Consider the following 27,394-nt stretch of genomic DNA (forward strand, 5'->3'; position numbering starts at 1 on the left):
AATTCTGCTGTGGGGCAAATTAAGGCAGCGAGCAGGCTTTGAAATGACCATAAAAGTGGGCAGAGTGAACCCTTAATTTGAAATTTAACTGTAATAGACACCGAGGTATCAGAGCTGCAGCATGACCCATGTTTGTTTTGCTGAATAAACAGAATAAATTAATAAATTCTTCCTCTTCACATGCACACTTCTCCTCATCGCGCTCAACTCCTTCTCCTGAGGGTACTAAAATGTGTCAGCGTTTTTACGGGCGGCTGCGAGGGCTCAGCGGCTGAAGGGTTAACGCGGTGCAGCTTTAAGAGTTAACAAATAAAGCACAGCTGACAATGGGGTCCCGTCCTTTTTGGCTACATGTCCGCTCCTCTTTCCTAAAGATCTGACACTTGTGGATGTCTGACTGGAGGGCAGCAAACTACCCTTCATCCTACTATGCTCACATTTTAGCCCCAGATGCCCTTGTCAAAAGATTTGCAACCATTTAGTGGCCAGCGTGCTGATGAGGAGATTTTAGTGGCAGCAGCAACCGAGTCTGGCCACAACCTCTTCCTCCACTGAACCCAACCCGCACTGCTCCTGGAAAACATTAATCTATAAAGTAATGTGATATACAGTGAAGCATTTTTATAACTTTGTTGCAGCACATCTGAAATGCAAACACATAAAGTGGACACAGCTCCTCTCTCATTAAACACACTGTTGTGCAAACATTAATACTGCTCGCCACTCGTTCATAAACAGAGAGAGCAGTAGACCATTGTGCAGCTCTGCATACATCCAGAGATGGCACTGCAAAGCCTTGGGAGTGGTTCTGTGGAGGTTTACGCGTCCCGTGGGGCTGCAGAGAGTGAGCAGTGGCTACAGCACACAGAGGATCCCAGTCAAGGACATGTGCAGCATCACTCACTCCACCATTATTCGCTCATATTTAACACTGAGAGGCCTGGGCCTAACTGAGGGATTGTAGCTATACATGCAAAAGGAGGCAGGGTGATTTCTGGGCCCGACGGGTGTGCTGAACGTCGCAAAGCTAAAGGAGCTGCAGAACAAGAAAGAGAGGGAATGACAGAGCACGTTATATGTCAGCTCAGTGATACCAGCAGTTTTATGGACGAATATTTTTCCTCTTGACAGAGCCGGCTAAGGAATCACCATGAGGTTGGGGAGCATGAATATAGCCCTTGAGGGCCCGGTGTGGCTGCTACTGTTTATGGTTGACTAGCAATCAGCCACCGATTCAGAGCCCACAAGTCCTCATCCATCCATGTCAGCAATTAATCAATTAAACGGGCAGCGGGCGAGAGGGGAATCGGCTAGGTGTGTTAAGACAATAGCCTATTAAGCTTGATGTAATTTCATCACTAATGTCAGCCATTTATCACAGCCTATTATCTATCTCCCTTAGAAAATGGTCAATATCACTTCATAAATCTGAAAATCATTGAGATTGTATCATATTACATCTGATTACTCTGACCCAAAGATAGACTGCAGGGGAAAAATACACTCAGTCCATCCAAACTATGTATATGTATTGGTATAGATATATAAATACATATCTACATCCATGTATAGGAAAAAAACAACTTTGAACATTCCTCTTTCTAGCTTTTAACACTGAACCATTGTGTCACAAAACAATATTCATGGAGAGAATCAAAGTGTATACATCTGTATGCGACAGCGATAGACACGATGGACCCTGTTGGACAGCGTTGGGACAAGGGTAGCACAGGGGTGGAAAATTCCCAGACAATTTACAAAAAATCCAATAAATTATTTGAGCACAGGAAATATGGACTTTAAAACAATAAAATGTCAAAAACAACAATATGTTGAGCAGATATTTTCGCTGAATGACCTATGGAAATGTTCCAACTTTGAAAATGTGTGGAATTTTGTAACCCTAGTAGAGACTGTGTTGGCACTGTGTCCGTCTGTGTTTATTTGTTTATTTTTGTTTAATTATTCTGAGCCCCTTTAGCTGCAGCAAGCAGCCGCTCTTCTTTTTGAGGACCTACTTAATGGTGATCTGGCGAACTATAGTGATCTTTCTATACACTCTCAGCATCAATAATACTTTGAGCTCATTAATTGCATCCCTTTTTAACATAGTAGTAATACTCTTAATCGGAAACTTGCTCTACAATTTTACTATTTGTGATATTTGTTTTGGAATTTGATTGCGAGCTGCCCGTTTGTGGAGTGGTTAATGCGGCAGCACACATACAGGCTCCACGCGCAGCCGGCCACAGCGTTGCGAGTTTGAATCACGGCTGTAACAGTTTGCTGCATGTTCTCTCATCCCCATTTTAAGCCAACTGTCTTGTCTAATAAAGCCTTTGAGCCAAAGAATCCTTTAATTCCATTCACTATAATGTAAATAAATAAAAAAAGAACATTTACAACATGTGATGACTGTGTGTGGGATTGTGTGCGTGTGTGTTGGGCCATAATGGGACTGTGTGGTTCTGTGAGGGGCTTGTGTGGGAGAAGGGCTGCTGTCTTTGGTCCTGCGATGATTGTGTGTGGGCCACACCACATGTGCTTTGGCACAACAAACGATCGGAACACTTGTACAACTATATTTCTGGACACAAGCCATGAGCAGCTGACAGTTTGAGAAAGTATTTTATAACTTTATAAATGTCAACTTTGAGCGCCAATAATTTTACTTCCAAATGTTCTGTAGAGCACTGTGAATTTGACTCATTAGAATTGGTTTATTCAACAATAACATGGATTATAAAGGAGATGATACAAGTAGAGTGTATATAACCTATAGTGTAAGATATAGAATCCACCAATTTGTTATTTTGACACAACCTGTCCTTCATGCGTGACCAAGTTCTACCGCTTTATGAGAACATTACAAAAGTCTGTTTATATCATATTTATATTAATGTTGTAAGATGGACATTTGATGGATAAACTGGCCAGAGTCCAGTTTTTAACAGAAGGCCACTGCCTGCCTTTCTTACCGGCCTGATGCTCCTAACAGCTCCAGGCAGACACAAAGAGCCTTTCTCGCAGCCTAGCCAACATTTGCCCAACACTCCCAGCAGGTACATCAGCTCAATTATGATGATGGCAATGACTGATTACATTTAACTTGGCCCCCCGCTCCCCTAATAAGTCTGGCCATCACACAAACAGAGGCGCGACAGGAGAGGAGCGAGGGACAGTGATCGAGGCGGCGGCATCAGCTACAGTGAGCTACATCATTCCAGATGCCAGTCTGTTCCATGGTATCAAACATCTCTGTGGCAGACTCACCATGAAAATAATCTATACCTACAGGAAGTCAATTAAAAAGTGCCCTGGGAGATTAAGAGTGGTGTGACAGCTTTTCGTCAGGCCATGGGTTTGTCTGGAGTCTGTGAAGTAAAAGGTGTGTGTGTGTGAAGCAGGTGGCAGCGACAGAGAGACGAGACGGCCGACAAAACCTCTTAAAAGCCCCCTTATGAATATTAAAACGGCCCTTGGCAGAAGGCAGCAGCACTGCAAGTTTACAAACTGCTGTAATGTGTCTGTTTGTGCTGGGTAAAGGTTCAATCCTGATATTAATTAAATCAAGGTTTGTCAGTGTGATGGGCTCTCAATGGCAGGACAGCACATTCCCCTCTCCACATTGGCCCCGCTCTGTGTCAACCATCCATCTCTTACTTCCCTCTCCTTCTCCTCTTTCTCTCTCCGTCTCTCAAGTCGCTGATAACTCAACGCACAAATTACTCTCCCCTCCACCTTTAACTCCCTCTAAATCTTCCCCTTTTCCACTTTGCTGAGCCGGGGATATTTTATTCCTCCATCAAATATGCATCCCATTAATTAAGTTAAATTACTCCTGACTGCCAAATATCCGCTGCCCCGATGGGTGTCAACACGGAAATGCATGACTGTGAACCTGCAATGACACGGCCCCAACACTTAAACATGAGTTACGGCCTCTCCCTTCTCCGTCTATGGGGAGATTACCCGACACTTTGGGCTGGTGGAAATGTAAGCTCTCCTCCTCCACCCCTCCACCCAGTTTTTTAATGAGTGCACAATGGATGACACTCGCACTCATGACAATGAGAGGACTGATATTTTAATTACATCCCCTTATTTCATCTGCCGTCCTCTTCATCTTTTAATTGCTGTTGTTAATCACTCATTAACTTCTCCCCTTGCCGCGCCTATACATACGACATGATTAGCTCTATAGAATGGATTGTTCTGGCGACGTTGAGATAATTCTAGCTCTTTACAAGTTACCTGCTGAAAGCGTCAGAGATTAAGCTGACAAAAAGTGAATGAGTAAAAAAAAAAAAAAAAAAGTTTTTGAAGTTTAGTAGATCTATCTTAGTACATGTTTCTCGGGAGTGGTATATCTTGTTGTAAGCTGTTGTGCAGCGCTGGCTCCCTAGCCTCGATTCTGTTCCTGTATAGGCCCTTTATTTTGTTTGTGTTTGCATGTGATTAAAGGAAAATGCTTTGATTATGAACCCCCCAGGCCTCCTCTGAAGCCACAAAAGAATATGAGATTGTTATTAAAACCTAATAGGACTGATATGCTGACAAAGATTCCTCTCTTAGTTTTTGGCGCTCGGAGCGGTTGAGAAGCTCCATTTAAAAACTAAGCTTTCTTCACCAGACTATCATGGTCTACACACTCTCCCTCAAGTATTACTGCAGTGTCATTTGATACACAAATTTAATAGTAGTGTGACTGCTGTTCAGAATCCTCATCTTTTTTGCGGAGTTTTAGGACTCTAAGCCAAACTGGACTAATGAAGTCATACGTTTCTTGTCATCTCTTTAGAGGAGAGATGTCCGAGAGCATTTGAGAAGATAAAGTTTGACAAATTTGTCGTAGACAAACTATAAAACAGCATAGCGGTAGATTTATATTGATATATTGACGGGACTTAGAATTGATTCCCCTCTCCTCCAGTTTTCCTCTCCCATCTTCTTTCTCTGAGTGTTTCTATTGCAAAAAACATTAATTTTACAAACATCAGCCCAAGGCTACTAAACACATCCAATCCATTATGCTGCGCTTTATCGTGTTATGGGGGGTAACGGGCTGTAAAGCTGTCGCGGTCATAAAGAGCGATCGCAGAGTGCCGAGTCCAGCCCAAACACCCAGCTCTCCTCCAAGTGGTCCACATCCTCGTTATCATCAGAGCCGCTCCACCACATACTTAACCTTTACAGACCAGCCTTTCTGCATTATTTTCACAATGACCTTTAGCGTTACTTATTTCATTTCCGATAATGGCACACTAAATTTTGTTAAATGCATCAGAGTGAAACGTGTTTATTTTGGTGAAGGGGACTAGACTGACTGACAAGGACCGTGTTCCCGAGCAGAGGTAGTAAAAGTGTCCAAACCAGTAAACATTAAAAGATTATCCTGCTGGGAAGAAATATGCTGCTTTATATGGCCAACTACAGGAAACGGAGCAAAGGATCAGAACAGGAATACATCTGTCATTATCACAATAATAAAGACTTATTATCTGTATGTCAATGAAATTATCTAATCAAACTAATGAGCAATATAAGTTTTAAACAAATAATACATCCTACTTTCACTTTGAATTAGTTCTAGTCTTTTTAACTCCATTACCAGTCACACATTAATTACATTTTCCTGTTTTTAATATAGCACAACCTTTTTGAAAACTAGGAGGGAATTTCATAACATTTAAAAATATGTTTCTACAATATTTTTACACAGACAATCCTTAAGCCTCTAAGCAGCAGCACATCTCACACTCGCGCAGAGGGGGCAGGGACGAAGGATCTTAGCAAAATCGCTAATGTACGTAATGATTAAGTGTAACTCAAATACAGAGTGTGTTGTTCGTAGGCCTGACAGGCAGTAATTTGGTGTATTATATTCTGCGGTTTTAATTGCACGCCACCAAAGTGTCGCTGTGACACGTTATGAAGCGATGATGTACAATTATTTCGGGGCGGCAGAAGATCAGCAGAGTGACATTATAATCATCTTCATAGGGATCCTTCTCTTCATCTGCAACAACCATTAATGTTTAAATGGGAAGAAAGAAAAAAACATAAAAATAGTTCTCAGTAAGTTCTAGCCACAATCTGCTGGAGGATTATAGAGAATCATGTCGGGGGTGTGGACAGACAATAGCAGGGTAGTGAGTTAAGTGACGGCGTTCTCTGGATAAGCAGCAGAGCTAACATGATGCTATGCTGTGTCAGTGGCAGGCCTCACACTACTCATACAGGCCCGAGCATTAAGGCACATTACAGGGGATGAGCCACACAGGGCGGAACTGATGGGCTATTCTGGGAACGGGCCCGACATTCTCACAAGACAGGGGGGACATAAAACCCTGTTAACAGTCAAATCACATACACAACACACAAGATGAAGCCTTGACTATATATATATATACACTCCCTCCTAAGTCAAGAAGAGAAGACACAAGTGCAGAGGGCGAGAAGGCGAGCACAATGCTGCTTCCGACGGAGAACTTTAGACAAACTTTTGACAATGTGTTCTTAAGAGTTAAGCTAAGAAGGGCGTCAAATTGATCACAGTATTTGCAATGTCCACATAGTGAAAAACTACATACTAACTATCATATAACTGACACAATCAAAGATTGCCCAGGCAAATCATTGTAGTGCTATTATAACTGAATCCACATTCAACCAGACACACCATATATTTTATGAATAGTATTCTTGTTTTGGTCAAATAGTGTACAATCTTGTCTCTTTTGAGGAAATATATAATGCTTTTTTGCCATATAAGAGATAATATAAGCGTGGATTATTGTTTAATATTTTTGCAAGATTGATGTAAAACAACTTAATAAAAAGAAAAGCTGATTTCCGGATCAAAACTGTAAAGCTGATTTCTGGATGACCCTTTACAGTGGATAAAAAGCATAAACATCGAAACAAAGCGCCCTGTTGTCAGACCATGCAGACCTATGGAACGCTGCAGTCCACAGTAATGAGCTGTTGATTGCTGCTGAATCTTATGTGTATCACCAATTTTGAAATCTGAACACCAAGTTAAGGGGGGAGTGTATTGGGGGTAGGGGAAAATGTGAATTTTAGAACTAATGGCATCTCAAATTCAGTAGAATAAATATTACCATACTCAAATATGCATGAAACACTTATAAATACAACTTTGATAACATGGCTAAAATCAATTTTGCATAAGTCTCCTTTAAGCATGGACTCCAACCCAGTTTGAGTAGAAATGTCAAAAAAATTTAAACTATTTGAATTTACTATTAGGGTTGCACACTATATTGCAATCGGATCAAAATCGGAATTTGAATTGGTCCACTTATTAAAATCGCAAAGATTGCAGTTATTTATCTCAGGAAATTTTGATTGTTCACAGGCACTCTGCTGTTGAAAAGAAAACTGCTAACCATTTAGTTTTTAGACGATACAAAAATTCTGGCAAATATTCCAATTGTCCCGGACGTGTTTGAGTGTTATATATATGTGTTTATTTTTACTGCTCTGCTTGATTATGTTCAGTACTTTGGATTAAGGTTAAGGTTAGCCTTTATTGTCCCCCAAGGGAAAATCTGCATTTGACTCATTCTTCAGCCAGTGCCGTTGGGGCAACCGGTCTGTCAGCAGCAGTGGGCGCCGCAGTGACATGCCCTATTAATTGTGCTCCAATAATACATTTTGAATGTATTTTGAAATCGAATCTTTTTAACAATGCAGCCCTACTTTACTATGTCAATAAGCGTGCAAATGTTATTTATGTGAGCTCACTTCATACGACTGGTCAGAAAAAGGTACAGTGATAGTGCACAATGCAGCATCCTCCATGGAGAACTTCAGTCAAACTTTGACAAATTGTTGTAAAGTTTTGCTCAAAATCCTGACTGCAAAAAGACCAGCTTATGACCCATAATCATAAAACGCCATTTCACAAGAGGACAATCCACATCATGATAGTGTTAATGCGTCGAAGGGCCCGGGCTGAGATATTAAACCAATGCCTCAAAACATTTAGAGTGTTTATGCATAATTTAACATCTACAACAGCAACTGGATGTCCACTGTATCTTTGGGGAGGAGCGGGGAGTGTGTGCGCGAATTGCTGAATCTGTGGCTATCTCCCACCGAACATGATTGAGGAGGCGAGGAGGATGCTCATTAAGTGGCCCGGGCCCCCATTGTGGACGAATCACGCCAGAAGGAGATGCAAAGAACCTGCCGTCTCGAATGCTGGAGGATTTTTTCAACCAATTAAATATGAAGAATCTTATCTTGCATGCTAACAGCCAATTTGTGTTTCTTTGCAGTTTCGGGGCCTTAAGAGATTTTTATATATAAGCAAATTAAGATGCATCAATCTACTTTAAAGTGAGACATAGGTGGGACTGAAACAACAGAGGGAGTGGGAGAGGGTAGAAAGGCAGAGACAGAAAGCCTATAAAGAGTTAGCGAGGATGAGCGAGGAGCTGACCACTACACTCAGCTTTGATTGGCAGCATGGTCAGGGGTTCTAATCTGCGCTGGCCCCGCATTTGCATTTCTTAATTAAATGCCACAACAATATGATCTTGAACAATCAACTGTGGGGGGACAAACTGAAACAGGATGAAGCTTAAGTGAGGCGGGCAGTCCAGGAGCCGGCTTAAAACACAGTTAGGTATTGTTAACAAGGCAAAGGTAGCACGCAGAGAGGAAACAAAACATGTAACATAAATAATAGTAAACACAATTTTTTTAACAAAATGGTACAAGTCAAAAGGTGTTTAACAATGTATAAAAATTACATTTTATAACAATAAAAAGCCAGGCTAACATTGTCTTCAGTTAATTGCTATGATAAATGGTGATTACATGCAAGGCTAAAACTTTCTTTTGTTAAGTGAAATGTCGCCCTGCCATTAGTAACCACAAGAGAACGCACACCTTAATCGCACCATAATCTCACTTTTCTAGGTCATGCAAAATAAAACAGGTAATCACATTACACCTGAAACATGGCCCTCCATTACAAACGTGCTTTAGATTCAGATTAAGGACACATCGTCAAACTTGAAAAGTTTAGCAAAGGGACTGGGTTATATGTATAGCTCTGGCCTTAATGACTGTTTCTGGGGCTTTCTTTGTGTTTGCTGCTCTTTAGTCACGGAGAGCGATGGCCGGGTGATCAGTCAGGACTGAGGCACACACCGGGACGATTTGTCACCAGCACACAGCTCCTCCTTTCACATGATTTGTGAAACTGGGCTTTGTATTTAGTAGTCCCATTTAAAGGTATATATTGGAGAAGTGCTGCGTGTGTGTACAGTTGGACAGAGACCAACACATTTGCTTCACTGGGGAAAAGGGGGCTTTTAGCTGGAGGGTCTGTGAGTCTTTCTTCTCATTAAGAGAAAAGCTGTGTTTAAACCAAAGCTTGTTTGCTCCTACTGTAATGTTTGTGTACATCAGCGGGAGCAAATAAACACATTCACTTTGCTCCGCTTTGGAGGAAAAAAATCGTTCCACGACTGAACTAAATTGAACGGTTTACGTAGAATTACAGAGGGAGAAACTAATAATACTACATATGTCTTCATCTTGGGGCGTGTGGAGCCGCAGAAGCTCAATGGTAGAAGACTGGAAATCCTACAGTTTACTGTATTCCCCTATTGCATGTAAAACAGCTTAACACATCTATTTGAACATAGCACCAGAGAGGAGTTCTACCTCGGGAGCCCAGCAAGCGCAGCACAACATATGGTGCCCAAGTCGGGGGTTCCAGATCCTGCCGTACAAACTCTAGGCTACGCTCCATTGGATATTTATAGCTTTGTGTTACCTACTTAAACTTCCAATAAGGATTATTTGCGCTGCTAAAATTGTGAGTGTAGAAGATCACCGCCTTTTTAAACCTTTCAATTCACAAGATTCTCCAGCAGGAGGCTCTGGGCAAGACAACAAGGCCAAATGACATACTAGAAGCAGTGGTGGAAGAAGTACACTATTTTGTTACTTAAGGAAATGTGTAGATACAGATGCAAAATACTATTTAAAAAATAAAAAAAAAGTATAACATTTTAAAAAATAAAAATAAGTTTACATATTAAAGAAATTAAAAATATACTAAGTAAAAACATTTCCAGAACCAATAAAGTCTCAAATGTATAGATGTTGACAAAGGATTGTGCTCATTTTGGGTTCACAGAAACAACTGAAATGAATTTGGCAAATTTTGGCAAACATTTTTCTAGTCATTTTGAATGTACTAAAAATAACTCCTCACACCATACAGAAAGTACATTTTCCTTTTCAGTACAGTTCAAAAACCTTGTTAGTTTCCACCACCACTATTTCAGAAATGTAGTTTTGACATCTTAATAGTAAGACCCAGCACAGTTTTGCTGATGAATTTTTTAGCCTATAAAAATAAAAAACGCTTCAAGCATCACTGAGTCTCCTATTGTTAAACTGTTAAAACCATCCAGTGTCTACATAAATCAGATGCAACTTGCCAGAGTCTGAAATCAGGCACTTGATGTAAAAATAAATGTTTCTAAGATGTCGGGCTCTGAACTCACCCACAGATGTCACACTTGTACTCCCTCATGCCGAGGTGCCGCTTCACGTGGTTCCTGGCGTCGCCCAGCTGAGCCGTGGCAAAGTTGCAGATCTTGCACATGAAGGGCTTGGATCCTGAAGAACAAAGTGTTGAGAGTTCATATGTTACAACTGTATTTTTATCAAACACGACTGCATAACAGCGGGACGGAAATTTAATTTTACATTAGAGTGTTACAAGTCAGTTCCAGATAAAATGAGCGCGTAAGATTGGTTTCTTTGGTAAGGCTTCACACAAAATTATTTCAGAATTATAAAAGCAGTTGGCTTTCTTATTGTCTTCACAGAAAATAATACTTTTTGTTCGGTTTATTCTTGTCACTCTGCTTCATAGGCCACTTTGCTTGTGGATGCGTAAATTGAATTTCAAAGGTCAGGGCAAATACGTAAATCAATTCTGCGTGTGCTCAGTACCTCACATTCCATCATTAAAGCACTAATCACTCGGTTGGGCCTCGCCAGGACGGTCCTCCCTAATTATTGTCATTAATAAGACCTGAGGGTGGCGTGGCGTTTGAGGGAGTGGTAAAACCTCTGCTTCCTATTTGTCACTTAAGAGCAGAGCTGCAAATGCTGATGTCTGTGTTTTTGGTTTTCATTTTCTGCAAAGAAGCCAAATTTACAAATATGATGAAGTACATATTGATGTCATTTATATGATCTACTGTGTCCTAAAAATATAAAATATTACTTTGTATTTGGGCCTCAGGACTCCTGCTATGCACACAATAAATGGTTACCTTTGGGTAATTCACCTGGTAGCAGCAAAAAAGCCCCCCCCCCCCCCCCCCCCCCAAAAAAAATGAATGACGCAAATTGCACCAACATTATATTCACAAAATGGAAAAAAAATACTTTCAGACTTGATTTGAAAATCGACAAACTGGTCCCAAAATGGGACTTTGGTCTTGGTTTATATGTGCCTAAATTTAAAATATATATATAATAATAATTGGATATCTACTGGTTTGGATCTGTGTCTACAATAAATATTGTGTGTAATTGGTTGCTGTGCCTCTTTAAATTGCTGCTGATATACACCGATGGTAGATATTTCACAATCTATTCCTAATCTCTCAAAAGTAGATGGCTGAAGTAATCATAGGCAACTATTAACAAAAGCAAGAGTCAAATAATCCCTCACAGTATATGGATTTAGTAAACTTCAACAGGAAGGATGGCATCAGTATGACATATAAGTGGCATCCTATGATATCCACACAAACATTCAAGAAACCTTCACCCACTCCAAGCAGATATCCCAAGACATTCTACAATATTTATTCCAGGGGCAGCCACTGATTTGATTAAGCACTTTGTGTAGATTACTAATTTGTTCATACACGGTTCACTTGCTGTGAGCTGCTAGTACGACATATCGAATTTTAAGCCAGTAACGAAGATTGAAAGGCAAGCCTGTGCTAACAAGGCCCATAAACACAGGGGGCAAGGTGTTGCGGAGGGGGAGACACATGTGGGCAACAGCAGAGCAAGCCCCTTTCATTTCACATGTCCCCGTTGAATACTGCCCGCACAAACAGCTTGCAACACAAGTCAGAAAGCCACATAAGCAAAATATAATGGCATAACAGATAATAGCACCACACTTTGCCTACATTCACACCTAAATGTACGGATAATTTCACACTCAAGTTTAAAAAACACAATCTTTAAAACTTTTACTCAAACTAAAAGTCAAGACATACAACACCTGCTATGACACCTACAAACATCTCTATTCAGGGCCTGATGTCACACTTTAAAATGTGCGTGGCATTTCTGAGACTCAACAGGGACGAAGCTTGGCCGAGACAATGGTCCCCCCCAGTCGCACCGCACATAACCTGTAGTCGGAGAGAGAGGGGTGCGCGGGCAGGCGATCTGTCCAGATGGCTGGCTGAGGATGAGACATGGCAGAGAGGAGGGAGATGTTACGTCCCTCAGTTCTCACATCTTATCACATTAATACTCCACCACTCTACTTAAACAGCCTCCGTGAAACTGAAATTGACCATCAATGTGGTGTCATGTTAAATTAATATTGCCATCCACACAGGGGTGATGCGGCTCCCTCACAGCCTAGATGAGACAGGGAATGACTAATTCATTTCCTGAGAGGAGAGAGGAACCTCATGCAACATTTCACTAGACACACATTTCAGCTTTGCACATCGCACACACACTCTTGGAATTTGAATATGAGCGAATCAAATATGACCATAGATACAAATAATAATGTTATTTATTTGCATTCAAATGTTGATAAAGCATTAAAATGGGTTTGTTTATTCACTCCTGCCACCTAACCATCTTGCTCTTAATGACAAAAAGTGCCAACGGAAAAGACATAACATTTTTGATGCAGTGATTCTTTCTTCGTTATTTGTGGTAACAAACGTAGCAGGTCAGCATTCATATAAATGATGCAGCACATTCTGCAATGCACCCTGCGTTTAAACACACTTGAGGTATTGGCCATTAGTTTGAAAGCTCAGCCTGAGGTCAGCAGCTCATCCTGTGAAAAACTGACCAATTTGGCTCAAAATGCAAATCCCAGCTGAGGTCTCATTGGCAAAACACACTTATGTGTATATGCCCCTTAAAAGAAAACATGACAAATCTGAGCACAGCCTCCCCCTGCCTTCTCCTGATTTAACTGATTAATCACATGGACAAAACTAGGTCTTAATTAAAAGAATCTGGACATGCTCCCAGTGAAGATGCTGGCAGACCCCCACCATGCCGCACCTCAGCCTCACAAACAAACTTCAGAATAAATGACCACAACATAAAAGATGAATAATTCACAGTAATGAGGGAACTTAGCAATAATAACCACTGGCATATGTTGTCAAGATGATAAAAAACGCCCCTTTCTGCAAATAAGAACTGTGCAAATACAAGTGAGGATGCAACAAACAACATAACTCTGCTTAATAAAACATACAACTGAGTAAGAGAAACAACACATATATCACACCAAGTGTTACAAAGTGCCCTTGACTTCAAGTCATCCATTGAAACCTCAGTGTCAAAGCTTCATTTTCTTAAGTAAGACTTTCCTGACCTTAAAACTCAAAAATTATGGCACAAGGAAAAATTATGAATACATATAGACTGTTAATAAAAAAGAAGTAAGACTGGACATTCATCATCAAGAATTTAACCTCTAAATCGTACAGATTTATACATCTTACTTTAGCTGTAAGCAATCTTAGTTTGGCACGGAAGGTGACTGGCATGCATGTGCAAGGGGAAGAAATACAGCTTGTCCAAGTCGCACTATTTCTCTTCTTTTTACTAATTTATGTATTTTGTGTAGCACCCGTGAGATTTACTGGTCTTGTGTGCCATTTTGCTTGCCTAATCCTATTGCATCTCCCACTCAGCCGACACCAGAACACACCAAGACACCAGCACTTACACGCACACATGAAAAGCCAAGAACAAGGACTTCAATTAATGTCCCATTAAAGTTTGGGCTGAAAAGGGGATGGACCATGGGAGGTAAGGAAGGGCATTTATTGATGGCGCCCTCACATCTCGTTCCTGCATTAAGTTGATTTTAAAAGCAATTAATACACATGGTCAGGCGAAGAGTAATGGAGCGCCCTATGTTCTTAACCTGCCGGACATCTCCCAGCCAAAGCCCTGACCAACAGAGCCCTGCTTTGCATTATAAATGACAAGATAAATCTTAATGGATTGAGGATAATCAGCTGGCCATGAAGGCTGACATATACACACAGTGACTACACATAGAGCGGCTCACACACATATACACAAACACGGACGTACAGACACTGGGGAAATTAAGGGCTTTGAATACGTCTGCATTGATTATTTTAAATTATTAGCCCACCTCTCTTTGGACCTCCAATGCTTTTAGCCTAAGCTTTAACACATTTACAGAGACTTATTGACTATAATTACAACTGAGTCTTAGTAATGGACACATCAATTATGAGTCGCACATGTCTCCGACCAGGCGTTGCTCAGGGAATCCCAATCTGGGGTCCATTAGCGTCTCTCTCGCTGGTCTGAAGCTCAATCAGTCTTCACCTTCACCTCTACAGAAACAGCCATTACCTGGCCCAAGTACATAGGGCCTTAACATTAAAGCCATGTCACAGTGGGCTTAAACAATAAGCACATTACAAGTTTAAACCTATAAATGTAAAACGTAAAAGCTAATCAACGCAAAACTAAATCTGAAAAAATAAAATAATAATACATTCCAAGCTTTGCCATGGTGACAGGAACCCCAGAAACCCCACTTTTTGTTGCTCACCACAACCTTTTTGGAGGTTTATTTACCTTTGGAGGGGTTTTACAACCACGTCTCTACCACAAGCATGTTCTGTGCTCTGAATATGGATTCATCTTCAATTTTAAGAATTGGTTTGGATTTTAAACTGGTTTAATTGGATTCAAAAGAGCCATGAAAACTTCACTTAGCAACAAATAAAATTGATTGAAGAAATTCAGATGAAAATAGTTTCGGCCCTGACATTTAAAGACCATAAGGTGTCTCAGCTAATTCAGAACTTTCAATGGATTAATGGAATATGCAACATTAACAACATCAACATTATGCATGATATACATGTTGTGCATAATGTTAAAGTTCTTCTGCTTGCTTCTTATAAATCATCCTTTGAACTTAGCGCCAAGGACTGGGAGTGTTTGGATATAACAACATGTTATATCAGCTGATCTCTTCAGATCTCAGAGGCTAAGCAGGCTTATGCTTGGTTAGTACTTGGATGGGAGACCACTGGAATGCCAGGTGACACAGTGGGGCGGAAGTGCATCATGTCATTGTGTCCTTCGGCAAGACGCTTCGGCAAGGTACCCACATTGCCTCCAGTGTCCATGTATGCTGGTGTATGACTGAGTGTGTTTTGAGAGTGAATACGAGACAACGAGCGGAAATAAACATGTTTCCAGAATGTATGGCATGTTAATTAACATGCACTGTACTGGCCAAATAAACAAAATTAGAAGTAAGAAGTATTTGGACTAATAGCAATACTAGTAAACCTCCAGCCACAAGAACAGTTTCTTTCCCTCTGCCGTTGGATTCATGAACACTTTAAAACAACCACTCATTGCACTGTTCACTTTCTGCACTACCTCTGTAAATTTAACTGTACATTCTGTGTATACCGTACTTTCCAGATTTATACTCCGGAGCAACTTATATGTGATATTATTTGTTATTTTCACACTGACAACCACAAGAGGGCGCTCTAGGCTCTAAGCGACGCAGAAGAAGAATCTGCACTTCCTCTTCCTCCGGAGTTTGTGGAGTTGTTTAGAAGTGACACAGAAGAATTCAATGGATTTAGTGATTTGGGGTAATACTGATGCTTTGGTAAACTTGTTAGCATGTTATTTATGCTATAGTTATCTGAATAACTGTTAATATGTTACGTTTACATACCAGATACTTACCACAGTTCATTGTCTATGCGTCATGTAGCTGATGGTGTTACGTTAGCATACGTACACCTATTCACCAGGTTCTTTAATCTGTTGTTATTTTAAATTACATTTCAAGATGAAATGTCTGTTCTTGGTCTTGGATTTTATCAAATAAATTTCCCCCCAAAAGCATGATTCTTCTTTTCCCACAGGGGCTCAGTCTGTGGCCGTGTTCAGAGGCCCGTTCATGCTCCGCTCTCTAACATGAGCTTTTAGAACAAGAGCAGAGAGCAGCTTGTTTTAGAAGTCTGTGCATGCGCTCTGAGGACCACACAGGATGTACATGGATGTATTATATTATGGATCTATGCTCAAGCCACGCTGAATAAACCTGTGTGAGAATCTTGGATGTTTGCAGGTTTTGCCCAAACTGAGCATGTTCAGAGTAGAAGCGAAGCAACAGCAGTGCAACAACAAACAAACTGACTTGAAAAAAAAATAAAAAAATACAACTATCTTTTTGATACTTTTTTGTAACTAAGGCTCTGTTTCTAATTATCAGATGTTAGTTACAAAATCCAGGCAGTATTTTTAACAACAAAGAGCATTCATTTGTGTAATGAATTTACACAAATGAGACTATTTTCTCCATTCAGCACTTCATACCATATAGGTACGGGCATGTAGCTCAGTAGGATGGCGTTCGCCCTTCATGCCACTTTTGCGTGCAAATGTTATCCACTAAATATTGATGAACACCCCACATCTGCTTGACCATCAATAAAAGGCACCGCACGCTACTGGTGATACAACATTAGTATAATGTAAATTAGTTTTTATTTTTTTTATTTGTGATATACCGTATTTATATTATGGTAAATTTTAATTGTTTTTCTTTAATGCATGCTTTTCTTTTTGATATATCTTGCTTGTATTATTGTTCATTGTTGTACGGAATCACCAAAGCTTCCTAGCCTGTGAATTTTGTTCGCTGGCAATGTCAATAAACCTTTTCTAATTCTGAAATATGAAAGGCAACTTGTTTAAGGTTTTAAAAATGATATAATAGTGATCCCACATCATTAGTTAGTTTACTCAAAGTTGTACACTCACAGTAGCTGTTAACATGCACACCAAAAATCTGATCATTGAGTCATTTCTATAGTTGTCAAATTATTGAAATGTCATGTAAAAGTTACATCTGATATAAAGAATATGATCCATTTCTGATTGTTCATAGCTGTGCAGGTTTTGACAAGGAAAATTGTGGGAAATAAATTGCAAACGAATGTTGACAAGACAAAAATCAAAGAGAGATGCATTTTAAAATTCCCTGCGCTGAAAAAAAAATATTATCTGCTGCTTGTTTCAGTGACATTCCCCACTGGAGAGCTTGAGCAGCAGTTTTGAATGGGAAGTCCAGTTAAGCAGATTCAGATCAATATTGCAGTTTACAACAAACAAAATGTATAATGATCTACGTTTGCCAGGGCTCAGAATAAGCGGTATCGCATCGCAAATAAGACGCAATTTCTCTCAAATGCGATGAATTTGTCAGAAAAAAGTATTGTTGATTAGCAGCTTTTGCGATACCAAAGCGCCTAAAAAAGCACTGATCACTCATCAATTGATCGTCAACAACGGCATGACACAATGTAGGGTGCTGGCAGGGAACCAGTGTACTGATCCTCCCAGAATGCAATGCGCGGTGAAGACAACATGACCGCGTTGACAGTGTCCACCACCACGATTGAGAGGTGGAAAAAAGATCTCCTGTGGCTCCAAAAAAGCGATGATGGACTCTTCTGTGACATTTGTCGTAAACATAAGAACATCATACGCCATACATGCAACTATAGCTCTCACTTCATCGACGGGATCAAAGGCTCTGGGTTGAAAAAGGACAACTGTGTAAAGCATGGCAAAAGCGCGACGCACATCAAGGCTGAACAGTTGGATCTCGACAAACAGAAACAGCAGCAGCTGATATCTACAGAACACCAATCGGTCGGGGCTTTGTAAAATCTAATGAAAAGGACGACAAACTAATGGGTAGGCTTTTAGACATCACAAAAATTATCATTGACAAAGAGTTTTATTTTGAAACATTTTAAGTGTGTAAAAGTTAATTTGTTAAAGAGTTTTTTTAAATAGAATATTTACAAATACATTTGAAATAATCTTGTTACATCAATGGAAAATATTGATTGTTAGTATTTTTTGTGTTTTGCTATGCAACTATTAATATATTTACTATTCATAAATTTGAAAAAAAATAGATTGTTTCGCAGCACTGCTATACAAGAGAAAATCCTTAATCTGAGCCCTGTATGCTATAATTTAATAATTCCTTAATTAAAATCCCCACCAAACACTAGCAACATTATTATTCAGATAGAAAAAACATGATGTATTTTTGTATTGATTTGTATTGACGTAATATGAAAAGTTTCCTCACCTGTGTGTGTTCGTATGTGGGCTAGGAACGCCATGGAGTTGCTGCTCTTGCAGACTTTTCCACAGTATTTGCACACGTTGCCTTTGTTCTCCTCTCTCTCGCGGTTGATCTGCTCGGTGTCTTCCAGTACATACTTGTTGACCTCTCTCAGAAGATCCTCATGTTTCTCTTTGATGTGTAGAAAGAGCTCTTGTTCGTTCTCAAATCGCTCAGTGCACTTTACACATTTAAAACTAGCGCCTCCTTCTGGAAGCTCCTCCACACTGTTCTGCTCATTGCGGAGATGAGCAGCGCTTGTCAGATGCTGGTGAAGATTACTGTCAGTGTAAAATGACTTCCCACACACCAAACAGTGAAAGTGCTTTTCTTTGGTTGGGTGTTTCATTGAGATGTGGACATTGAGACCGCTCATACCATCCGCCAGGAAACCACAGTCTTCACAGCGGATACGGCCCCCAGACTCCTGCCTTGTTTCCTTGGTTTTTAACTTCTTCACAAAGGCACCACCTGCAGACTTGTAAAGTGGAGGTATTGGTTCTCCTGTAGTCAAACATATGACAGCAGCCTCCCCTTCCTGGACCTGCTCTTGCTCCACAAGGGCCTTATAGGAAACAATGGATGAATCAAAGACAACCCTGGTCAGCTGTACATCAAATCCATTATCTGAATTTAAAATTTCATCTTTTTCTAGATTGTCACAATCATCCTCATTTCCAGTCTCTTCCACTGGATCCTCCATTGTTTGAACTTCAGGAGAAAACTCTGTTTTAGACACTGTGACCTCAGTCTTGAGTTCGGAAGAATCTGATGGAGTATGAGATATCACATTAGATTGATCCTCGTTGGATGTAACAACAATAGTTGTTAACTTCTCACTTGACTCAACTTCAATAGAAGCAACTGCTTCAGTATTCTGGTTTTGTGCTCCAGCGTCGTCATCAGAACTGGACTGAGAATCTTCACCAACTAAACCTGAATCTGGGTTTAGTTTATCTTCAATATCCTCACTTTGATCCTTCTCTATGACAAGTAAAGTTTTTTGCTCTTCGGTTCCTTGTTGTTCCAAGTATTCCAGACTTTTCTGTTTGTGCTTATCAGTGTTTGCGTGCCGAGACATTTCCTTGCTGTTTACAGCATAGTAACTACACGCTAGACAGACATATTCAAACTCTTTGGTGTGCTTTCGCTTAACATGAAGATGAAGTGAAGGGAGGGATTGAGCCACAAAATCACAATAAATGCAATTGGTGACTGAATCGTAGTTTATTTCTTTTGGGCTGGACTGGGTTTCTTCTTCCCCACTAACGTTTGTTGTGCTTTTAATGACATTGTCTGCAGCAGAGGTCTGCATGGCTTCAGGTTCTTCCTGCTCTTCCGTGGATACAGGCTCCTCAGATGCTAAAACAGATTTATCCCCTTTTTTTGCAGAGTCTTGTGCACGTCTGATATGTTTCTTTGTAATGCAATGGCGGTCCATATCGCCTTTGGTCACACAGTTATAGCTGCAGAGGGTGCAGCTGTAACCATATTCTTTGCTGTGTTTACGGCGTACATGGACACTAAGATTAGTAGCATTAGAAACTACTAGGCCACAGTACTCACAGGTTGGTGAAGCCCCCAGCTTTGGTCTACCCTTTTTTTTCCTAGGAGGCTCATCAGTGTCATCCTCCTCAACAAACACTACTTTAGGACCAACTGTCTCATCAGCTTTCTGGTCTTCGTCTATGGAAACAACCCCAGTGATTGCTTCAAAAATGACTCCATCCTTACAAACTTTCTCCACACAATTGTCAAATGAAGACTCAGAACTTATCTCTTTTTTCTGTTGCTGCTTGTGACTTTCAGATTCAAGATGACTTTCCATCCAATGGGTTGTAGCTGAAAAAAAGTTGCATGTTTTACAACGGTACCAGTCATGGTCCGGGTGTGCCTCTCGGCTGTGGTTTTCCAGGGAAGTCGGGGTTCCCATCCTGAAATCACAGTGTTCACACTTCAGCTGGAATCTGTCTGGGGACAGGTTGGGGGTTCCAAGAGGCAGGGAGTTCTTATTGTGATCGCCAGATTCCTCAGCCATCATTACTTCCGCTCCCACTTCTTCATCTTCAACTTCAACTAAAGTTAAAAAACAAAACAGAATACATTTTAATGATTTAAATTGTAAAACATGCAGTATTGTGTTTTGATGGGCAGAAATTACTTACATGAGTATGGTACATCTTTGGTATGGTATCTCTGGATATGAGTGTCCAAAGGTTCCTTGTCCCTAAATTCTTGCCCACAGTAATTGCAAGAATGAATTATTTTTGGTTTTGGGGTTCTCTTGCTTACACGTCTCTCTTGTAGCAGCGTCTCCTCCTTGTTGCCCTGTTTAATATTTTGAGATGAACTCTGCTGATCACGGTCACATTGTTGCTTTTGCGTAAGCTCAGCATCTGCCTCCATGTCATCAGAGACGTTCTTCTTCCCATGTTTTCTTCCATAATGTATTTTTAGGGACCGGGGGCACTTGGCACAAAAGCCACACACAAGACAAATGGCTTCACCATCTTGGGACATTACAGTTTCTGACGTGTCTTCCATATTTATCTCAAACAAACGTCATCAAGGTTTTAACTCCTGAGAAAGACAAAAAAAAGAAAAGCCAATTATAATCATATCAAACAATACATGCATAAGAAAGACCGCTTTTAGTCATCACCACCGTGTAATCAAAAAATAGGGCAATGTCGCCATCTATTGGAGATTGTAGAGAACTAGGGTCCCATTATAACATTATACATATATAACATATAACACACAACAAAAAAGTTACAGCATTCTAATATATATTTACACATGACACATTAAAAACAAAACATAAAAACAGCTGCAAAAGCATGGTTGTGTTTTTTTTTTGCTTCTATCAAGAAATGTTCACTGCTCACATTTAGCAATGGCCCTCTGGATCATGAGTTTAATACATACAAATATTTCAAAACAGGGTTCAAAATAAATAAATGTGACATAGTAAAAGGTGCACTATGTAACTTTTATTGTGGGGGTCTTCCACCTGCGTGCTTCCATGGAGATGTTGTTTATATGGCAGCGTGGCCTGGTAGTATGCACTCTTTTTGTCCATTGAGCTCATGGGATTATAATGACATATATATATATATATATATATATATATATATATATATATATATATATATATATATATATATATATATATATATATATATATATATATGTCATTATAATCCCATGAGCTCAATGGACAAAAAGAGTGCATACTACCAGGTCACTTCAGATCTGTTGAGAGGTATTTCATGGATTTTTGGACAATAATAAACACTTGTAATTGAGAGGAAATAAGTTTAATGCAATGCTGTGGAATATCCCAGATAAAGCAATGACGTCTCAAAGGAGACAAGCATGTGTCAGTTCCCTAAAGTAGCTTTAATAGCTCTTGAGTTTTTCTCGTATACATGTCCTGGATCACTACTAGCACTGAATAGAGTTAAATTAGATACATACTACATCTAGGAACAAATATACTATGCGTATACTCACACATGACTAACCCGGAACTGTACATAACCTAGTACAGACTTTACTGAACAATGAATAGTTTGCTTGAGTGCTTGAGCTGACACTTGACACCAGACATTTTACTGCTAAACAGTTTAACTACTGCAACGACAGAAACATGCGATGGCCTGTGTGGAAAGTACGGATCAGAAACGAACATTGTTTAATTGTACGGATCCGAAGGCAAAGCAGAGACGCGTTTCATTCTGTACAATGCCAGAGGAGCTAGACCTAACTTAGCTAAGTTGCTAACTAGCAACATGTTTCCCAAATATACTTTGAGCAGTGTAAAGCAAAACCAATCAAATAACGTTTTTGACTTTTTTGTCCAATCAGAGCGAAGAGGAGGTAGGTCTTAATGGGGTTCAGGCTTGGGAAACGACGGCAGCACACTGGCCCAAAAAGGAGGCTAACGTCGACCTCCATCTGAGTTGATTGTATTGCCAAAATTAGCCTTTTATAAACCTTAAAACTTAAACGGATTGTCAGATAAACAATTTTGATTGTTTATATAACCATGCTAAATTTGCTAAATAAAACATACCTGGCAAGAAATGATACTTGAGGGGTCTCCGCGCGTTTTCCTGCTAGACACAAATGGCGCACCGTAGCCTGAGCCCTGGCCTTGCGTCACAATGAAGGGGCGGGGCTATAGTATGTTTGCAGCGTCTCGAGCGCGGTGTTTTTGCGTATGTTTTCGGCCAAAACCAGGGCATTTGTGATGATCCGAGTGCGAACCATAACTGTTTTAGGGCACAATCATAAAATAAACAACCATTAGCCCTTGTCGAAAAGCCCTTGTGTGTTCATCCTCCTCATCTTTTGCTGTGCTTTCCGCGTGCCTTTTTGAAAATTAAATGAAATGAACTTTTACAACGCTACAACTAGAACTGCCTACAGCACCCTGCAGCTCATGTGGCCTAGGCAAGATCATAGCCCGTACATAGTCTGCGCGTTGGTATTTTCACAGAGAGCCGCTAGAGGGCACAATCTGCACGTGAATCCTCAGGCGGATCTCCGCAACAGCTGCGTTCTGTGTCTTTGTAGTACTATGGCAACTGCCTGAGACATATTTCACAAACTGAGGAGAAAACGAAAAGGCTCCTATTCTCAAATAGGGTCAATTTAACGAGATAGGCCTTCTGATAATTGAACTTTACTTTGCTCTTCGGAGAAGACTGAATTATTTTTAGCAATGACAGCAAGTCATATTTTTGAGATGTAGATGTTTTAAAGTGGACCACATATTTAACATTTAAACAGCATTGTATAAAAAGTTTACCCACCACTCCCAAAATGCAGACTTTCCATACAACTGCTTTATGACTATTCCTTTTCTACATAAACTTTATTGTATTCTTCTCTGTTCTAGCCTATTTATATGTTTTCTGGAGATGTTTCCTTCATTATGGGATCAGCAGCTGTCACATGAAGTCATGGCAACTTCTAAATACTTCACCTAAATACAACCAACTCTTAAAAGGTTTATCTTAAACCAAGTCTGGATTTTATTAGGTACATTGATGCTCTGAGTTTCCTACCATTTGTGCCACTTGCAAAGATGGCACATAATGCATTTAAATCATTTTAGGATACAAACCAATATTCAGGTATTGTGGGAAAACCCCTTCACTGCACAGCTGGAACACTTATGCTAGGGTCTCTGTCAGCCCGTGTCCCACCCAGAGATTCTCCTCCTGCTTTGTCTTTTCCCAGAAGCGTGAGGTCAGCAGAGGGATTGTGCCAGCAGTATCACCTGGGAAATGCATGAAAGTGTGTCTCTATCCATGTGTGTAAAAAGGAGAGTAAAGGAAAAAGATACAGTTTCTACTTTCAATGTTACACAGCACTGGGTGGAGCTCACTGGGCCTTCATTGCAAAACTCAGCTCTGCGCAGCATCTTAATAAACAGATGAAAAGAAGCTTATCTCTTCTTGGTTTATTTAATTGGGCTGTGAAATGTAAAATGCCAACAGGATAGAGGCATTCTTGATATGGTGAAAATGTTCTTCATTCACAAGGATCTAAATTAGGGCCGAAGCAGTCTTCACACCCAGAGTGAGATGGGACGAGAGTTTTGTCACCCAGTCTCTTTGGGTGGGCCACAGCCAGCGCTGACACTTGAATCATGGCTGTTTGACTGATGGTGTACACACACATTCTCCTGAGCCTTTTCCTCAAGGATGTTTAGATGACCAGCGGCACTCATAATGCACTGTGTTATCCTCTCTCTAGTTTATGGATTTTGTGGTAAGCTTTTATACAAGAATGATTCACTTTTACAATTGTAACAAACTTTTTTACTCAGAAGAGAAAATTACCTTCAGAACATCACACCAAAATGTGTTTAGTACTTGATTAGAAATAAATATAAAGAATTCCAATTGCAGTCTTTTTTTTTTTTTATAAAATGCTTTTTGTTTGTTTGTTTGTTTAAATAGCATTAAGGATATTGCTTAAAACTTCAATATTCAAGTTTTCTAAATATAACTTTTAGAAGACTTGTGGTTGCTGTTACAGAGACAAAAGAACCCTTATTCTGAAAAATGTTGTTCAAAGTTTTATAAACTTACCAATCCAGCCTAAACATAACTTTCTTTGAGCATTTTCAGTTCTGTTTTCTTTTCAGGACTCATGGAGAATAACAGGGAGTGTGTGTACACGTGTATGAGAGGCACATTGTGATGTCATGGCGTCAGCTGTTCAACCCTAAAAAGCACAGACTTGCAACCCGAAAATGCCCTTTCCCATGTACACCCACTACTTACTTATTAACTGGCCCAGTTACCTCACTTCTGCTCAGTTGACCCTCTGTAAAGTCTTCTGTCAGTATTGGTCAAACTAACAATGAAATAGCTCCCATATGATCCTTGCGTGTGTATTTCTACATGGGAACATGAAATTTGGATGCAATGTGAAAAGCCTTTGGTCAAGCTGCTTCGTTCATTAGACTTTATGCTACAATTGCATTGGGTAGTTGGCTATGAAAATAAAGAATTTGTTTGTGGATTCTATATGGCCTAGTTTCGGTTCTTGGCCAGTCATCTGTTGATGTCATTACTTGTCTTTACCATTAACTTTTTGATATACTTAATCAGAACATGCAGTCAAATATAATAACACCATTAGAAACAGCATTGGTCAGCATGGATTTGGTTTCTCCCATAAATTTAACAATATGACAACATGCCAAATCCCCTATAAGGGAGGAGCACTGCACTGAGGGAAACATACACTGTGGCGTATCAAAAGCTGCATCAAGAGGGTGATACACCTACGAACAAAAGAGAAAATGATTATTGCTCCTGTATTATACAATTAAAAAAGGTTATGGTGGCACTCTTCTCACAGCAAGAAGGTCCTGGGTCTTATTGGGACTAAATAAACACACATATAAATGTGTACCGTATTTTCCAGACTATAAGTTGCACCAGCCAAAATATGCATAATAGAGAAGGAAAAATATATATATAAGTCACACTTTTTGGGTGAGATTTATTTGATAAAATCCAAGACCAAGAACAGACATTTCATCTTGAAATGTAATTTAAAATAATAACAGATGAGAGAACATGGTGAAAAGGTGTATGTATGCTAACGTAACACCATCAGCTACATGACGCACAGACAATGAACTGTGGTAAGTGTCTGGTATGTAAACGTAACATATTAACAGTTATTCAGATAACTATAGCATAAAGAACATGCTAACAAGTTTACCAAAGCATCAGTTTTACCCCAAATCACTAAATCCATTGAATTCTTCTTCCTCTGTGTCACTTCTAAACAACTCCACAAACTCCGGAGGTAGAGGAAGTGCAGATTCGTCTTCTGCATCGCACATGCGGTTGCCAGTGTGAAAATAACAAATAATATCACATATAAGTCGCTCTGGAGTATAAGTCGCACCCCGGGCAAAACTATGAAAAAAGGTGTGACTTATAGTCCGGAAAATAGGGTATATTTTTTTTCTCAATATACTGCGGACATTTTGTTAGGTACAGTTACATTGTGAACAAGACAATGATTAAAACAGATATTGTATGAACCTCTTACTGACCGTGTTTAAGTATACAAGACAGTGAAATTGTTACTTATAATTGTAATAACTTGTAATATCCAAAGACTTCAAATACCATGCATGAATGTACGTGTGTGATTGGCGGTCGGAGGGGCCAAGGGTGTAGAATGGCAGCCTCGCTTGCAACAGTTTACCCCTGGGCAGCTGTGGCTACATTCTTATCTCACCAACTATGGAATGAATGATGACTTTGAAAGGTTTTGAAAGGATTGTCAAGCATGTAAAGCCTAATGCAAGTGTAAGCCATTATCATTATTATCATTATCATTATTATTATTATTATTATTATTGTTATCGGCATAAATAAATAATCAATAAAGGCAGCATGTTTTTCCTCACTATTAATCTTATCAGTTTATTTGTTGAAGACAATGCAGGTTACGTAAAGAGCTGAGCTACAAGCATGTAACACTGCTACATGTAACTGTTACCGCCTCATGACAGGGACTCTGTTTGTGTCCAATGTGGTTGGCTCAGTGTTTGGTCTAGAATAGCTGCTTTGAGACAAAAGCCAGCTTCAATGTTTGCAGACAGTGAGTTTTGTTCAAACTGAGATTTTCAACTACGATAAAATGGATTATGCTGAGTGTATTATTATGCTCTGTCAACACTATAAGACACAATTAACATAGCATGTGGTGATGTACCTTAAATAAATCAATTGCATTAAAAACCTGGTTTTCAAACACCTTGTAGAAGCAGTGAGGGTGAGGACAGGGGACGCTTTCCCCAAACAGATTTAAGATAAGCCTTTATTTGTCCCACAATGGGGAAATGCGGGAGTCGAAGCCAGGATCTCCAGCACCCCACGACGTGTTTTTAACTGCTGGGCCAACAAATCAAAATGTCTATTTAGTGCCTTGATTTCTGTTGATGTATTGTCGGCTGCTTCGAAGGCTCAGCAGTCAAAATGTTACAAAGCTTTTGGGAAAGTTGTCACATGCATCTTTTCCTGGTTCACCTGTTTAAACTATTTTTATAGTTCCTGGACATTTCTGAGATTTTATATCCTAGTCATGGGTCATCCACAGGGAGTATAGGCATTGACCTTGGGCGTGGACTATAAGTTAAATCTCTTCTGAGGAATCACTACACAAGCATGCCTTAAGTGAAGTGAAGTCTCAACACTCGGGGCTTTAGAATGCCCTAACCTCAAAAACCTTTTTTCCTATGGGGGAATGTTGCTTTACACATGTCTTTAGATTAATTAAAAGGGTCCATATAAATAATCACCAAAAGGATTAAAGTGAAAAGATAACACT

At 39.9% G+C, this 27,394-nt stretch overlaps 1 protein-coding gene across 1 annotated transcript in view; it reads right to left on the reverse strand.

Moving 5' to 3' along the window:
• The window catches only part of znf407 (zinc finger protein 407), a 128,927-nt gene extending 106,241 nt beyond the window's left edge, over window positions 1–22,686 (reverse strand). Inside the window, exons 1-4 of the mRNA XM_072460399.1 lie at window positions 22,596–22,686; window positions 20,683–21,097; window positions 18,482–20,593; window positions 10,557–10,671 (exon numbers count right to left, since the gene is read on the reverse strand). Of these exons, the coding sequence (XP_072316500.1) occupies window positions 10,557–10,671; window positions 18,482–20,593; window positions 20,683–21,061 (2,606 nt within the window). The 5' untranslated portion in view covers window positions 21,062–21,097; window positions 22,596–22,686. The remainder of the gene's footprint in view (window positions 1–10,556; window positions 10,672–18,481; window positions 20,594–20,682; window positions 21,098–22,595) is intronic.
• Window positions 22,687–27,394: the final 4,708 nt, after the last annotated feature.

This window comes from Eucyclogobius newberryi, unplaced genomic scaffold, assembly GCF_026437365.1.
Source record: "Eucyclogobius newberryi isolate DKJ021-1_F unplaced genomic scaffold, fEucNew1.0.hap1 SCAF_3, whole genome shotgun sequence".
In the NCBI taxonomy this organism is placed as follows: Eukaryota; Metazoa; Chordata; class Actinopteri; order Gobiiformes; family Gobiidae; genus Eucyclogobius; species Eucyclogobius newberryi.